Genomic DNA, 15,969 nt, shown 5'->3' with positions numbered 1-15,969 from the left:
TTTTGGTAGTCTAGCATACGGTACCAAATCAACCTCTTTTCTCAGCTACTTCTTCACTATGTGCATATGGAAATGGGGTCGCAGATCAATGTTTAATACCTCCGAACAACCTTTGTTGGAAGGAGCATGCGAGCTTTTTTCGTCTACAACGAGCGGAAAGTTTTCAAAGTCTTAATGTTCATTATCGTCACTTTATTCAAACACTATTCCAGTTCTCCAGGGCGTACGCCTTACATCATTCATGACCAAGGAATTCATCAAAAAGGAAAAAAAACAACCAACAAACGTGCCCCGGCCTCTAAAGCATGATATCATGGGAAAAAAAACCTCTCTGAACACGCCAGATTACACATCTGTGGAGCCTTTATACGGCGGAGTCCTGCTTCTGCTCGCTGTGGCTGGTGTACTCCACCTGCTCTGCGCCAACCTTGTTCCCGACACCAGACTCTTCGATATCGTGGCGGAACCGCTCCTCCTCGTCGCGCAGCCTCTGAAGAATCTCCCCGTGGGCCTTCCAGATGGGTTTGATCTCGAACAGCTGGTCCATGCTCTCCAGCGGAACACCCTTTGTCTCGGGGATGAGGAAGTAGACAAAGACGATGGAGCACAGCATCAGCGACGCGAAGAAGAAGTACACGCCGTATCCCATTTTGTCGAACATCTGGGGAGTAAAGCGGGAAATGAGGAAGTTCCACAGCCAGTTAGAGGCGGCAGCACAGGCCTGAGCCAGCGAACGCATGTTGGGGTCGAACATTTCCTGGGAGCCCAATTGTTAGCCGGCTGTTCCTTGAAAATGCTTGCGAAGAGAGAGAGGGTGTACTCACAGAGTTAAGGACCCATGGGGTGCCGTTCCAGGTCGGGGTATAAAAGACAGTCCACAGGTAGAAGAAGAACATGGCCGCAATACCGCCGCCGTCCAGCGACGACCTCTTGTTTTGCTCCGGCTTGGCGATCTTGATATACGCACCAACGATCCACAGGCAGACGGAGCCACCGAAGGCGCCGACCAACAGCAACATCCGTCGGCCGACACGGTCGATGAGCCACAGAATCCAGATGAAGGTGACGACTGTCTTGACTACGCCAAAAATACCAGTGGTGAAAAGACTAGTGTTGGTACCGGTGAGACCAATGCTCTGTGATTCAATGGCGTTAGTAGCTGGCTACTTTGGATGTGGTATGGTGGGACCAAGATTCTATGAGGACTTACCTTGAACACGGTCGGAGAGTAGTAGTTGATGGCGTTGATGCCCGAGCCATTCTGCCAGAAGAACAACATGCTTCCCAGGAAAAGACGGTACTGCACCACCTTGTTGGTAGCAGTGGCCTGGAAGGGCTTCCAGAAGCCGAGTCCAATAGAGGCACGCTGCTCTTCCAGAGCCTGGTCGATGGCACCGATCTCTTCAACCATATAGATATCGTTCTCATCCAGCTGACGGATCCAGCAAAGAGTCTTGATGGCCTCCTCCCGGCGACCGCGCGAAAACAACCAGCGAGGCGACTCGCGGATGAAGGTTCCGCCGATGAGCAGGAGACCAGCGGGGATGAGCTGAACAGCGAATGGGATGATCCATTGTTTGTGACTAGGGGGCATGGTCGAGTCAACGCCATACTGTAATTGTGATTATTAGTTATTTGTGCGTATGAAAAGATTATGGGGCAGCCAAGCTGTGAGTTCCCCGTGGGGAGGAGAAAACATACATTAATCCAAAAGCCGACGAGGCCACCGACCTGCCAGCCGAACTCGTAAACGCCAACCAATCGGCCTCGGATAGCTGGGGGTGACAACTCGGAAATGTAGATGGGCGTAATGTTGGAGCCGGCGCCGACACCCAGGCCAGCCAGGACTCGTCCACCGTAGATCAGGCCCAGGCCCCGATCGCCGTTGGCACCCAGCATGAGACCCGCACCGAGGATGAAAACCAATGCTGAAGCGAGCAGACCAATCTTACGTCCCCAGAAGTGACCAATGGGGTACGCGAAGAACGCGCCGAAGAAGGCACCGGCCTGGTAGAGAGACACGATGTTGGCGCTCAGCAAATCCTGCGCGCTGTCGCTCATGGTGTCGAAGTGGAATTCATCCTTGAAGGATTGCAGGGAGATGGTCGTGCCAATAAAGGCGCTGTCATAGCCGATCATGCACGAGGTAAATGAGGCTACCGCGGCCAGGAGGTAGATTCTCCAGTTGTAGACGGCCTTGGGCGTGGGCCGATCCTCGACCACCTTGAGGATAGACATGGTGGCGAACGTGTATGAGGGAGAAATTGGTATCAAGATGGAAAACGCGGTAAAACTACGCGATGGGCACCAAGATCTGTCCTACTGATGCAATGTTCAAGTAGGAGGTCAGATCGATCCCGTCGAGGGATAAGTTGTGTTGCAGCACCAACAAGTGCAGGTATCAACACTCGATATCAACAAGTGGGTGGTGGTGGTGGGTTGAAGGTTGAAGGTTGGGAAGATGGAGGAAGGGGGAAGGGGAGAGGAAGTGAAGTCTGGAGTGAGAAGGAGGAAATGAAATGATCTGTGCAAGACAGAGGGATGGGGGAGACCTAAATAGTCGCGCCAGACCCCAGACGGAAGATTGCAAACTTGGGGAAGAAAAGAGGAAATCCGGGGTCATGCAGTTTAGGGGGGCGAGTAGACCATGTGTCGTGGAGGCGGAGAAAAGTTAAGCGCAAAATTGCCTTTTGCCTTCACAGACAACCTTGGGTAGGGTTAACTTCCGGCAAAACGATATAGAGATTACGGTTGGCTGGCAAGCGAACAGTGCGCCGCCGAGAAGCATAAACTCGTGTGGCTGCCCCTTGGCCCCAAGAAAGTTTTTCTACAAAGGAAAAGAGGCTTGGGCTTGGCCTGGTGAAGGAAGGGTATTGGGCGTGTGATCTGAAAATCTCTGCTGGTTGGGCCACGAGTTGTGGATTGTGGGGAGCTCCGATGCCGCTGACGAAGTGGAGCCATTCCCGGGGAGGTTCTGGAGATGACCCCAAAGTGTGCTATCCTCCGCATAGGCACATCGTAGCTCCATACGGGGTACCCCAGGGCAAACGCACGTTCTAGGTCTTGCAAGCCGACTGCACGAGCATGAAACTGCTTCTCGCTGATTCGAGGAACCCACCGGAGCCACGCGAGACCGCGGAAGAGAGCGGCCAATGGACGATGGAGAGTGAGTGGGTGGCGGGGAAAAGCGATCCCCCGGCGCCGTTTGGGTGTTGAGGCAAAGTCACGTTTCTGGGCTCTGAAGAACGACCAAACGCGGTTGCGAATTTCTTGGATCTTGGCTCGTCTTGGCTGATCTGGTAACTTTGATGCTCTTATTGGCTTCCTTATTTTCAATAAACTCTGTACCTCGAATCATGCCCAGAAGATTGACATCCCCACGGGGGGAGGCGGAGCGGTTGTGGCAAAGCATTCTGCCCACGGATAGAGGACAGGACATCCGCCCTCTTCGGGGGAGGGGTTGCAGGATGAATTGCACGGGACCAGCAAACAAGGAATGAGACCAGCTGAGCTCGGCCATACAGTCAACCGATAATACAGGCTTGTAATGATCGGGCTCGGAGATTCCATGAAGGGGCTGCCTAGCCGAGGGACGTGGGGAGGGAAAGAAACGAAGTGGCGACGTGTGGTGGATATTTGGCAATTGTGGGGAGGGAGCAAAGTGTTTCTCCGCCCTCCGCGGCTCTACTCTTACGCTGTTGTGCTTGGTAAAATCCTGTCCGCAATAGCTTCAACACGGACCCGATCGGCTCCGGCCCACTCATTGACACTCTTATAATATCTCTTGCCCCTCATCGCACCCTGATCCCCTTCCCCTCCATCAATTCTCCTCCCCCTCCCTGTGACAACATTCATCATGGCCGCGCCTCAAGTTACCCCCCGCCAGTCAAGCCCCCGAGGAGCCCATCACCAGCCCCGCGCATCTGGATGGCGTGGCCTATCTCTATGGACACCCGCTCCTGAATTCACTGTCGCCCCCGCTGCACCAGACTGTCTACAATGCCCTGGGCCTCAACTGGACGCAGATTCCGCTGTCCAGCGTGACCGGCACCTCCGCCACCTACCCTCCTCCTTATACGCGGTCTCCCGCCATCGAGACCTTCCTGGCCTCCATTCGCGCCAACCCCAAGTTCGTCGGCTCGTCTGTGACGATGCCGCACAAGGTCGCTATCATGCCGCACCTGGATGACCTGACCGAGCACGCCCGCCAGGCCGGCGCCTGCAACACCATCTTCCTGCGCAAGGACCCTGAGACCGGTGCCCGCCAGTACGTCGGTACCAACACCGACTGCGACGGCATTCGCGAGGCTCTCATCCAGAACTCGCCCGATCCCTCGCGCTTCCGCGGCCGGCCCGCTCTCATCATCGGCGGTGGTGGTACCGCTCGCACCGCCATCTACGTGATGCGCCGCTGGCTTGGCTCGAGCCGCATTTACATCGTCAACCGCGACGCTGACGAGGTCGCGACCATCCTGGCCGAGGACCGTTCCCGCAACCCCGATGTCACGGCCCAGGCACCCATCCAGCACGTCACTGACCCCGAGGAGGCCGCCCGCCTCGAGGCCCCTGCTGCCATCGTCTCCGGTATCCCCAACTACCCGCCTAAGACCCCCGAGGAGCTGCGCTCCCGCGAGGTCATCACCGCGTTCCTCGGCTCCGCTGCCACCGCCTCCACCCAGCAGGGTGTCATCCTGGAGATGTGCTACCACCCCGTGCCCTGGACTGAGATTGCCCAGCTGGCGTCGACCGCTGGCTGGAAGGTCATCCTGGGCTCCGAGGCTTTGATCTGGCAGGGTCTGGAGCAGGCCCGTCTCTGGACTGGCCGCGATGTCGTCGGCACCCCGGGCGTGGTGCAGGCTGTGAAGGACGTCGTCAACGGCTCTGTCGCAGAGCGGGCCGCGAAGAAGGCCTCGACCCTGTAAAGGCATGAGCGTTTCTACACGTCCCTTGATTCTTTGCGCATTTTTCTTTTCTTTCATTTGATTATTATAACCTCATGTCATGAAACGATTTGTATAGAGCTTTAAAATTCTGGCATTATAGATGGATGGCGTCGGTTGTGGAATACATGACTCTGAATCTACAGATAAGACGGCTTCCGCCAGATCCTGCTGGTAGATAGGGACAACTAGAGTGAACCCGAAATCACGAAATCACGAAATCAATGTAAATGTGTCAGTTCGTAACACCCTCTTCGAGGATGTGATAGGGTGGAGGGTATCTATCATGCCCCTGGCCGGGAATAGGGTAGATGGCGGACCCGCCGCCAGACTTCCCGCACGGTACGCTCCTGCGACTCACGGCCTGTTTCGGTGGCTGATGGGCCTGCGGGTCTAATGAATGAAGTCAATGAGTGGGAAGGTCATGCAGGGATGCTTTGCGGGATTGAAAAACGAACCTGATTGCTAGATAGAGCCGGCTGCCCAGTCTCACGTCCTCGATGGGCGCAGTCTCTGGGTTGTCGGGCGGATTGGCAGTGGTGACGAGACCGCCGGCTTCGAGGAGGATAGCGATACCCGCAGCGACGTCCCTGGATTGCATCAGTTTGCGAAGTCCTGCGAAGTCCCCCAGAATTTAAAACAGAAAACAAGTGATGCTGAAAAGAAACCTACCATTCCCAACAACCACCTTCCCACCAAATATCAAATGACCCCATAGCCGTATACGCCAGATCCAGCGTCGCGCTCCCGAGACTCCGCACCCCGTGCACCATGCCGCCCTTACCATCGCGCGACCCCAGCTCGGATGCCATATTGACAAAGCTCTCGATCTTGCGCTGTAGATTGCCGTCGGGGATGTCGCGCCGATCCTTGCCCCATTCACAGGAGAAAATGCACTGCGCCGGAGCATTCGGCGGCATCGGCGGGCAGGGATTCCGGATAAGTGGGAGGCGGCGCTTCTCGTTCAGCCAGGCGCCGCGTCCGCTGCACGCGGAGAAGAGCTGGTCCTGGAAAGGCGCATAGATGACGCCGATGACTGGGCGGTGATTCACAATAAACCCGATAGACACGCAGAACATCGGGAAAAGGTGCGTGTAGTTGACGGTTCCTAAAAAGACGGGGGTACCGGTTAGCAAGGCTGAATTTTATGGAGCGTGGGGCCGTTCGAGCTGGGGAAGGGATTCGAGAAGGGAATGGAGCTTACCGTCTAGGGGGTCGATACACCATGTCGGCTGCTCATCGATCAGGTAGTCGCGCGACTGGCCCTTGGCGTAGGTTTCTTCGCCCAGGAATCTGGTGGGCGGTTAGCATGATTCTTGCCGGCTGCGCGGGGACGGCGCCAAACGAACTTGTGTGAGGGATATTTGGCTTGCAGTCTGTTGCGAATGAATACCTCGACGTCTGGGAGAGTGTCTGGTCAGTCTGTCTGAAGCTAGAGCGCCGTGTGGAGGAGTCCCGCATGGACAAATCCCCAAGAGCTTACCCTCGTCGGTTTGAGTCACAATGTCAACGGCATTCTCTTTCTCTTCAAACTTCTGTGAGTGACCATCGCTGCCGGAAATGCGCTGCTCTACACGCTCCATCAACAGATCGCCGGCCTTGCGGCCTAAGTCCACCGCGAAGGCGTATATCTCGTCCAGGTCCGCCTGGGAGAGGGGTGCGGCAGACATGGCGGGGACGGGGGTATGCAGGAGGAGGTCGGGCGAAGACGGGAGGGTTGATAGAGGTCGGTTTGATGGTCGAGAGTGGGTGGATGAGTATGTTCCAAGGGATTTAGCAGGGAAATGGGAGATGGTGTGACGTTGAGTCACGGTGAGAAAAAAAGGTCGAGAGCGTACCGTCACTAAGCGGGTTGCTTTATCGGCGGGCTTTCTCCACTTGCGGTGGAGTCGCAGTGACCTCGATACTGCCGCGCATCATGTTCCTTGCGGGGTTGGAAGGTAACGGATTTGGCAGATACGGCTTATGTAATTTATATGGGTTCAAGTTCGTTTGGAATAGCTATGTTGAGACTGACTGGTTCTTGTCTACGGAAAATTGGCGAACGTGGGAGATTTGCTACAAGTTGGATCCCGCCTACGCGGGAGTTAAGGCGATGCTGTGAGCGACTCAAAAGCAGTGGATAAGAACAATTCTAGGCATGAGAATTCTTGAAGCTATACTTCTAACAGAAAACACTGTATCGGGGATTTATAATTGTGGTGCTAGGATGTGCTCCCCCAAAGCTGTTCTCCTGGATCTGAGCTCCTGGGAGATTCGAGTTGTATAGTTCATGTTAGCTCCTGATGACTCTCTCTTCTTCTATCTATCGCTTCCTTTCGTCCAATGGTAGAGAACGAGGCTAAGATAGTATTTGACAGTTGAAATTCCGGGGAACTGACAGAGACTACGAATAAATAGGAGATCGTGAATAGCGCCAAAGGCAGACCAGCGAGGGCAGAAGCCCCCACCCCCGGATGATGCCGCATAGCGCCGCATATTTTCACCAGCAATTATCCGTCCCCCACAGTGGCCAGAGGAGCGACGAGGGGCTTTCGAAGGTCCAATCACGAGGGAGATGAAAGAACAAGAAAAATTACCCATTGGAAACGAGCATGACAAGTCCAAAGACCCGGTTTGCGGGCACCTCTCACAGTGGGCCCCCAGCCGGCAAAGGGCTCAGCCGCGGAGGGGCAAATGCGGAGAGATCAACGCGCGAATCACGACGGGCACAAACCCGAGGCAGTCCGCGAGTTATCAGACACCCCTCCATCGTGGCAGTCTCTTCCCCTCCCTCCTTCCCACGTTTGAAGACCCAATTTACACAAAGAGACCAATTCACAGACACCACCTCCCAAAACTCACAATGGGCAAATCTATCCTCCTCATCAACGGGCCGAACCTGAACCTGCTCGGCACCCGCGAGCCGCACATCTACGGCCACACGACTCTCGCCGACGTCGAGAGCGACAGCCGCGCCATTGCCGCTAAGCATGGCTGCACCTTCGATGCCTTCCAGTCCAACCATGAGGGCGCAATTGTTGATCGCATCCAGGCCGCCCGCGGCAACGTCGACGGCATCATCATCAACCCGGGCGCCTACACCCACACTTCCGTCGCCATCCGGGACGCCCTGCTCGGCGTCGGTATCCCCTTCATCGAGCTGCATGTCAGCAATGTGCACGCTCGTGAACCCTGGCGCCATCACTCCTACTTCAGCGATAAGGCGGCGGGGATTATCGTCGGCTTGGGTGTATACGGCTACAAGGTTGCCGTGGAGCACGTAGCGGTGAACTTCAAGGAGCTGGAGAAGGCGGCGTTGTAAATGGCCTGTGAGATACGGAGAACGGGATGTGGGGGTGGTTATTTTTCTGGACTGGAATGATCGCTCGAACAAAAATTGGGGTCTTGTGTATATAAAGTGTTGTATATAGTACCATGAATACGTGTGCGCTCCGGGTCATCCCGAGCTCGCCATCCATCCTTTACTCTCAAGATCAAAATATTCAAGGTGCCTACTCCGTTAGTGTGGAGATGGTGTCATTTGAATTATTTAACCAAAAGGCTTGGTGAAGTGTATTTGATTCTAGCTCTGCACAGAGCCCTTCGAACAATAGGCTAGCTATATAGTCTCTTCTGTACGAGATGACGGGAAAAGGGCCTCTTAAAGGACCACGGGGATCGGCGTTGTGAAGAAGATACAAGCATCCAATCGAACGGATAAAGATCAGGATTTAAACTCGTTCATTTCCTCCAACCCGGGCTTTTGCTGGACCAGCACGTGAGGGAGCTCGCCAGTCTTGCGTGCGTAGAAGGCCTCCAGGGTAGCCTGGCTTTCGGCGGGGCTAGCCGACCAGCGGCGATGAAATATAAAAAATCCGAAGATCGGAAATCACATCATCTCTTGGGCGTGCTGGAAATGCTAAGGGGCTGCGACTCGCGCCGTACGACGGACGGAGTTCCGTTCCCAGGCATCTGTTGTGTCTGGGCGAGGAGAAAAGGCTCGATTTGACTTGAAAAGGGAGTAGATCTCCGGGTCGGCTACAAACCCTAGGTTCTGCATGAACTCGGGTTGATTATCAGGCCTATGAGATATGAGATTAACATGCTGTCTCTTTCGTTGTATAAGAGAATAAGGGATTCATGGACTTACTTCTCGGCTCCATCGAGCGATGCAAGCTCATCAAACAACGCATCCAGGTCTGGTGCTATTCGCTGCTGTTGTGGTTGTTGCTGCTGCGGCGGCGGCTGTTGCTGCGGCTGTCCTTGCTGCCGCCGAGGGGGCCCGTAACCATCCATGTCGACGAAAGGCCCGAGCCCAATTGCGGGATCCTGGTATGCAGTGTGATACTGGCCAGCAGGTGGGAAAGACGGGGGAAGATCAGAAATCATGGCATGGTGAGATTTGGAGGGGGTAGAAGTCGTCTGGCGCACCCCGCCGCTCAAGGAGCCCTCCAATTGATTCGGTTGGGCCGATACTTCGGGCGCAGCCCCGAGAGTAGTCATGGATGGAGTGGGAGTAGGAAGCAAGGAGCCGTCATCAATCCCCTGGGTGGCACGGAGCCAAGGAGTGGAGAGGAAGGGGTCAGATGTGGAGGGAGGATGGGGAGTAGTACTTGGAGCACGATGAGGGTCAGTCGAAGGGACGAGATGGTGGGAAGTAGATGTAGGTGGTAAATGGTGTAATGCCGTATCGTCGGGTGCAGTGCTATCCGGTTGCTGGGATGATGACGGGGGAAAGAATCATGCCATGGATCCTTTGCATCGAGTGTTGATCTGGATCGGGTCGATCGATCGTGAGCCAAAGTTGAGATAAGTGCATGGAGAACGACTGGATCTTATTCCGTAATCCCAATTCTAGATCGGATACGGGATCTCGAGACATAGACCGCGGGAGACAGTATCGAAGGATCATGCCAAACGTCGGTACCGTTGCGGAGAAGCTGTATGTTTCCATGTATACCTGTAGCAAATGCAGAAGTCGCTTCGAGCTCTCAATGGCCTTTGCCTTATGAGGCATCTCGGGAATATTTTGGTCGCTTTCACGAGAGGCGATCTGCAGGCTCAGAGAGGTAGCAATGCTCTGATAGGTCATCTCTAATCCGAAGATGTGTGGTGATGCCAGCTTCACTGGGCGGCTCTGCAGATCGACTCGATAGCTCTTGGGAAGGTTCGATGCCCAACGATGTAATTGAAGTTCCAGTGACTCAAACTGAGAGCGTGAAATAGTGGGGTCTTGCTTGTAGTAGCAGAGGTCATTGAGAATGGAAACCAAAGAGACAAGCCGATTGAATGTGCTTAGTGCATGGAGAGGCCCGCGCTGCATGGAGGCTCGAGAAGACTGTGTAGGTCGGAGGCCGGTCTGATCTTCCCAAGGATGCCATTCTTCGAGCCCATCTTCATTGATGGCACCAACTCGAGCCAAATCGTCTTTACGCAAAGAGGGACACTGTGATGTGTGTTCTGCAATTAAAGTCTCGAGAACAAAGCATCCCAAGAAGACGTGCTTGGCTCGTCCCAGCTGTTTGCCTTGCTCGGGAGATCGGGCAGGTGGCGCAAAGGCCGGTTGGTCTAAACCCAACGTCTGTGCAATTCGTACCGCATGTCCAACCAGCATCCAAGCGGCAGTCCACTCTTGCTGGCCAAATTTGATCAAGGATAATATCAGCAGAGCCTGGACGTGGCCTACTTCGTAGGGGCCAATTTCGGACGGGATGAGCTCCCTTGCGGTATTATACAATCGCAAAGGATTGGCTCGGGAAGCAGACTGGTCATCGCCTGGTTGGTGAGGGTTGATGGATGCATCCTGAAGGGAAGCGAGAGTGAGGACGGCCCATAAGGCAGCATGATCACCAGACCCAGGCGCTGAGCGAGTCATATACACATCACCTTCGGTGTACTGAAAAGCCGTCCGGAGGATGTCATGTTTCTCCAATATGGGAAACCAACATTGCGTGTATGAGAAATAGATGTCGAGGAGGGGCCAGGCGTTGTAAGGGAGTTGTAGGGGAGGACTGGTCGAAATTATTCGCGGGTCGTCGGGATTAAGAGTAATGGTGAGCGAGGGCGATTGCATTTCGTCGGGCATGGTTTGAGCAGCGGAGTCTCGGGTGCGATAGCCAGAGGGCCTCGTGGCCGAACTGATCATTGATACTCGGGACGGTGACACGCCTAGCGGGGTCTCGCGATGCTCCAATCCCTCTGGTATTTGCCACTCCTGGGCCTCGGTGGATGCGAGGATTCCATCCATGTCCAGCGGAGTGTCTCCATCCCCGTAGGCCTGGAGACTGCGCTCTCTTTCCTCTTCCGGTTGTTCCAGGACGACTAGCATCCGCTCAATGTCTCTTAGGACAGTACTATTCTTGAACGACGACAGGAGTGTATCCGACCCTTCGGCCTCTTTGCCCATCGTGGCGAGATGGCTGGGCAGATTGATGGATCGCATCAATGCCCGCATCACATCTTCACTGCCTTGAATTTTCTGGAAGACCAGCCCCCACAGCAGCTCCAACGATCGAATGTAGCCCGTCGGCAGGCCGCGCTTCTTCGGGTTGGCCTTGTAGGTGCAGGGCCGACATAGCGATGCGCATGTGGAACACACCGGTTGTACCCCATCGCACTTGTCTTTCTTCGAGCGGCAGCTATCGCAGGCTCTTGACACCCGCTGTCGCTTGGGCTGAGCGAGATCGTCCGGCATATTGGCCCTGCCTTCTTCATCGGGATCGGTCCATCGCCGTTTGGATTTGGTGTGCCCTCCGGTGGCTTGGCGAGGTTCGGAGCTCATGATGATTGCGTCGAGGATCCGCTAGGCGATTTCGGGCGCATGTTCCTGCGATGCGATCGGTGTGCGATGAGGGAGTTGAATCTTTTGCCGACCACGGCTACACAGATCTCGCACAGGCGACTTACGCCATGAATGGCCGCCCCACAATCAGACAGGGGCCGTGCGAGAAAGGCGGAAAATGCGGGAGGCCACACGGGCAATGATTTGGCAGGTAATAATGGGGAGTGCAGGAAGGAGAGATGGCGCAGCCGAGCAGCCGAGTTCACCAGCGAGGCAGGATTCTCGCTGTTCCGGGGAAGGATACGGATACCCGCTAAGTCGGTGAGCCAGTCGCTATTGGGCAAAAAGTAATATGGGGCAACCTTGGGTGTCCTTCCCTTAAGCTTGGGCAGAATTACGAACACAACGAAATGCCTAGGATGCTTGATTTCGATGTGAGCCTGAAAATTGCTATACAATCCCCGCCAATTTTTCCTCTATTTTTTTCCCCCTCTTCTCGCTTCCCTCCGAGACTCGCAGCTGGGTTCGTGCCTGCATGCAACCGAGCCGTACCCCGCGGGGAAAACCACTACCGGCAGAGGGCTTGTCCGGTCTCCGGTCACGTACGGTAACCGCTCGCACCAGCGTAACGCAGAATTTCCCCCCGCAAAACCTCCACTTCGGTGAACTCATCTTCACCGCGGTTACCTAATGGTTCAAGTTGCGACTAGCCTCCCACACCTCCGGCCTGGACTTTCCTTCCGAACCGTTCAGCCAAACCCCACAACCTCTACGATCCTTTCTCTCATGGCAATGGGCCCTTCCCTCCCTTCTTAACCACCTCATCTGCGACATCATGTCCATTTTGGTGCGGCCGCCCAAGCGCAAACTGCACGAAGTCGATCCCGACGATGGGCCTCGAAAGCATAGTTCGAGCGGACCGGTTTCTTGGTCGCCGGCGATCCGATCGGAACCAACGTCACGACGGTCGAGCGAGCAGGTAGATGCCCATGGCGAATCGAATACACTGTCGAACTCCCTCCAGGAGTTGCACTCCAACCGCGCATCGCCGGTTCTCTTCGATAGTGGTCCTTTGAAGACTCCCCGCAAATTCAGTCCGCAGGCTTCGATTGTACTCATCGGCATTCGTGGGACGGGCAAATCGAGTCTGGCAGTTATTCTAGCCGCCACATCCGGCCGCCGCTTGATTGATGCCGACCGCTACTTCCAACAAATAACCGGGTGCTCGCGTGCAGCGTTCAAAAAAGACAATGACCACGCCTTGTATCGCCAACAAGAAGCCCGGGTGTTCGAGTCGATGTTATCGGACAACCAAGAAGGATGTGTGATTGCGTGCGGAGCCGGATCGATGGAGCGCAGTGGACAGAGACTCCTTCGGGAATATGCGCAGACGCATCCCGTCGTCCATGTTATTCGGGACCCAGACAGCATCCAGTCCTATTTGAAAGCGTGGGATACCCAGAAGGTGCGACGTTTTCTCGAACTTTCCGGTCCAATATATCGAGCTTGTTCGAATTTGGAATTCTTCAATCTCTCTGAGGCTACCAACGGCGGCGACCGCACGGCCGAGGATGGCCACGATCACTCACCGGGGCCAAAACAATCACCAGGGCCGAAGCTGGACCAGAGATCACAGACACCCACTCCATTTCTCATGCTGAAGCAAGTCCAGCGTGATTTCCTGAGTTTTATTGCTTTTGTGACCGCCGACACCCCGGAGATGAGCCGTCAGCATGCGTCGTTCCCATTGTCTCTTTTGCCCCCTGAAACTAGGAAGAACACATGCGCAATATCAGTGCCATTCTCCGCACTCTGTGACATGAACCTAGACATCGAAGAGCTCGAGTTTACCGCAGATGTGTTCGAGCTGGTGATCGACGTTACAAGTTCGTCCAACCAGCTAGGTGCCGATTCGAACCTAGCCGACAGGATCAGTCAGGTGGTGGCAACCCTGCGTCGAAATATCATCGTGCCTTTGATGTACCATGTTGAGAGCTATAGTACACCCCAAGGTTCCCGCTCACCTGGTCAAGCATCCCGCTCCAGTGACGAGGTTTATCTTAAACTTGTTCGGCACGGCCTGCGTCTGGGGCCCACCTTTCTCACCGTTGATTTAACTCGCGATGATGCCGTCATCTCTCAGATTGTGAGTTGCAGAGGAACCACCAAGATCGTTGGCCACTTTGAGGCTTTCCATCCCCTCCCTGGCGGATGGGATGGATATGAATACATGAAGATCTATGAGCGAGCGAAGAGACTGGGATGCAATGTTGTCCGACTTTGTCAGCCAGCTGAGTCCATGGAAGACAATCATGCTGTGCAGCGATTCCGGCATCGCCTTGAAAACCTCCCTGTGCCTGGTCTTCCTCTCATTGCTTATAATACCGGTCCACTTGGACGCATGTCCCGCTGTTTCAACCCTACTCTCACCCCCGTCTCCCATCCCTCCATCACCCCCGGAAGCTCTTCACTCTTATGTCCCACCATAACTGCCCGTGACGCTCAACGTGCACTCTATAGTTCATTTGCATTGGATCCGATGCAATTCTTCGTTTTTGGTGCCAACGTGAATTACAGCATGTCACCTGCCATGCATAACACTGCCTTCAAGGTCTGTGGAATGCCACATTTCTACTCCATTTTTCAATCGCCTTCTCTTCGAGGCTTGAATGAGCTGGTCGAAAACCAATTTTTTGGTGGATCTAGTGTTAGCCTTCCCTACAAGACCGAAGTCATCCCTCTTCTCCATTCCATGTCACCCCACGCGAGAGCAATTGGCGCTGTCAACACTCTCATTCCTATTCGAAACAACGACGATTCTGATCCGCGCCTGTCACAAGAGTCTTCCATCTTTCTTGAGAAGAGCCGTGCTGGTCCTATCAAAGGTTTACATGGAGACAACACGGATTGGATCGGAATCTGCAACTGTATCCGCCGTGGTCTATCACCTGCTAATGCCGTGCGTCCCTCGACGACTGGCCTTGTCATTGGTTCTGGCGGTATGGCGCGTGCTGCCGTGTATTCCATGATCCACCTAGGGGTGCAACACATTTTTGTCTACAACCGCACGACGGCAAACGCGGAAAAGCTGGCCCATCATTACAACAGACAGGATATTCTCTCTGGCGATCGGACCCCCGATACACATCCCAGAGTTGGTACCCTGAATTCGCTCTCCGACCCATGGCCAGCAGAATACAAACAACCGACCATCATTGTGTCCGGTATCCCAGCACATAGCTTAGGTGGTCAGCCCGCACCCAATTTTACCGTTCCGTCTCAATGGCTGGAAAGCCCGACCGGTGGTGTCGTCGTGGAGGTAAGTTCTATACCACCTTCCTGAATGCTGCAGTTTCCAATCTGACTTGCCTTTCTAGTTGGCCTACAAACCTCTGAACACGCCTCTCATGAAGCAGATTCGAGCCATGTCCCACCGAGGCTGGGTTGCTCTGGATGGTCTCGACGTTCTCCCAGAACAAGGTTTTGCCCAGTTCGAGCTCTTCACTGGCCGCCGAGCGCCACGCCGTATAATGCGAACCATCGTTCTACAGGAATATGAAGACGACGAGGCGCATGATGACCGCAATGCGATACGGAACCGCCTTCAGAACCTCGATGGACAGCCCACTTGAGGCAATTTTTTCCAGTTAAAGGCCCTTTGAAAATGGGCCATTTTCCATTTTGCGCATGGTGTGGGCGACGGTGGACCCTAAAACATGATCTGCCGCCAAGCACTACTGCCAGGACCCTGAGTTGAGCCGAATTCATTGACCCGGCTTCCCGGATCTACAACTCGTGTCGATAGGCCTCGACTAGTTACGGTTTGAGAACAGTGGGGGTAGCTCCTAGGATGTTACTCATCGAGCTAGGATCAACTCCTCGATCCGGCTGTGCGGGCCGAGTCATTTCGAACCTCCCTCTGCCATCCTTCCTCGCGACGGCTCATAGTTGACGCTTCTTCGCTGGCGACGGAAACTCTACTTAACTTCACTGTCATTAATGTATCAACGAAGAGTAAGAAAAAATGATACGAATATATGAAATGGATGTCAAGACGTCACGTGCTATATCCCAATTGTATAATGGAAAGGTTAGAAATAGTTGTTTCTATTCTAGCAGCTCTACCACACTGCCTCCAAATTCCGATAGCCCATCGCGTGCGATTGTGCTCATTATCCTCTTTGGAGATTTTAACTTCCAGTGGCCCTTCAAGCCGGCTGAAACCGGAAGACTTGTTTCTGTTTGAAACGGGGTATAAACAATAAA

General features: G+C 54.5%; 7 protein-coding genes across 7 annotated transcripts; 3 read left to right on the top strand and 4 right to left on the bottom strand.

Moving 5' to 3' along the window:
• Nucleotides 1–364: 364 nt before the first annotated feature.
• On the bottom strand, nt 365–2,238 carry N7462_004293 (sugar porter family MFS transporter; the record flags this gene model as incomplete). Its single annotated transcript, XM_057076019.1, has 4 exons — nt 365–757; nt 825–1,136; nt 1,211–1,612; nt 1,702–2,238. 4 exons carry the CDS (start codon nt 2,236–2,238, stop codon nt 365–367), a joined length of 1,644 nt encoding a protein of 547 aa, XP_056935524.1.
• Nucleotides 2,239–2,300: 62 nt separating this feature from the next.
• Nucleotides 2,301–4,922, top strand: N7462_004292 (shikimate dehydrogenase family protein; the record flags this gene model as incomplete). The annotated part of the gene is made up of 2 exons (XM_057076018.1): nt 2,301–2,338; nt 3,887–4,922. The coding sequence occupies 2 exons, from the start codon at nt 2,301–2,303 to the stop codon at nt 4,920–4,922; spliced, it is 1,074 nt and encodes a 357-aa protein (XP_056935523.1).
• A 302-nt stretch (nt 4,923–5,224) lies between these two features.
• On the bottom strand, nt 5,225–6,610 carry N7462_004291 (inositol monophosphatase family protein; the record flags this gene model as incomplete). Its single annotated transcript, XM_057076017.1, has 6 exons — nt 5,225–5,333; nt 5,399–5,530; nt 5,613–6,078; nt 6,145–6,233; nt 6,290–6,341; nt 6,424–6,610. 6 exons carry the CDS (start codon nt 6,608–6,610, stop codon nt 5,225–5,227), a joined length of 1,035 nt encoding a protein of 344 aa, XP_056935522.1.
• Nucleotides 6,611–7,785: 1,175 nt separating this feature from the next.
• On the top strand, nt 7,786–8,244 carry N7462_004290 (type II 3-dehydroquinate dehydratase; the record flags this gene model as incomplete). Its single annotated transcript, XM_057076016.1, has 1 exon — nt 7,786–8,244. One exon carries the CDS (start codon nt 7,786–7,788, stop codon nt 8,242–8,244), a length of 459 nt encoding a protein of 152 aa, XP_056935521.1.
• A 597-nt stretch (nt 8,245–8,841) lies between these two features.
• On the bottom strand, nt 8,842–9,425 carry N7462_004289 (uncharacterized protein; the record flags this gene model as incomplete). The annotated part of the gene is made up of 2 exons (XM_057076015.1): nt 8,842–9,004; nt 9,073–9,425. The coding sequence occupies 2 exons, from the start codon at nt 9,423–9,425 to the stop codon at nt 8,842–8,844; spliced, it is 516 nt and encodes a 171-aa protein (XP_056935520.1).
• Nucleotides 9,426–9,627: 202 nt separating this feature from the next.
• Nucleotides 9,628–11,703, bottom strand: N7462_004288 (uncharacterized protein; the record flags this gene model as incomplete). The annotated part of the gene is made up of 1 exon (XM_057076014.1): nt 9,628–11,703. One exon carries the CDS (start codon nt 11,701–11,703, stop codon nt 9,628–9,630), a length of 2,076 nt encoding a protein of 691 aa, XP_056935519.1.
• An 835-nt stretch (nt 11,704–12,538) lies between these two features.
• Nucleotides 12,539–15,335, top strand: N7462_004287 (putative quinate pathway repressor protein QutR; the record flags this gene model as incomplete). The annotated part of the gene is made up of 2 exons (XM_057076013.1): nt 12,539–15,022; nt 15,081–15,335. 2 exons carry the CDS (start codon nt 12,539–12,541, stop codon nt 15,333–15,335), a joined length of 2,739 nt encoding a protein of 912 aa, XP_056935518.1.
• Between the last annotated feature and the right edge of the window lie 634 nt (nt 15,336–15,969).

This window comes from Penicillium macrosclerotiorum (assembly GCF_028827735.1).
Source record: "Penicillium macrosclerotiorum strain IBT 26536 chromosome Unknown utg000003l_segment0_segment0, whole genome shotgun sequence".
NCBI lineage: Eukaryota > Fungi > Ascomycota > Eurotiomycetes > Eurotiales > Aspergillaceae > Penicillium > Penicillium macrosclerotiorum.
This window is presented reverse-complemented; position numbering and strand designations above follow the sequence as displayed.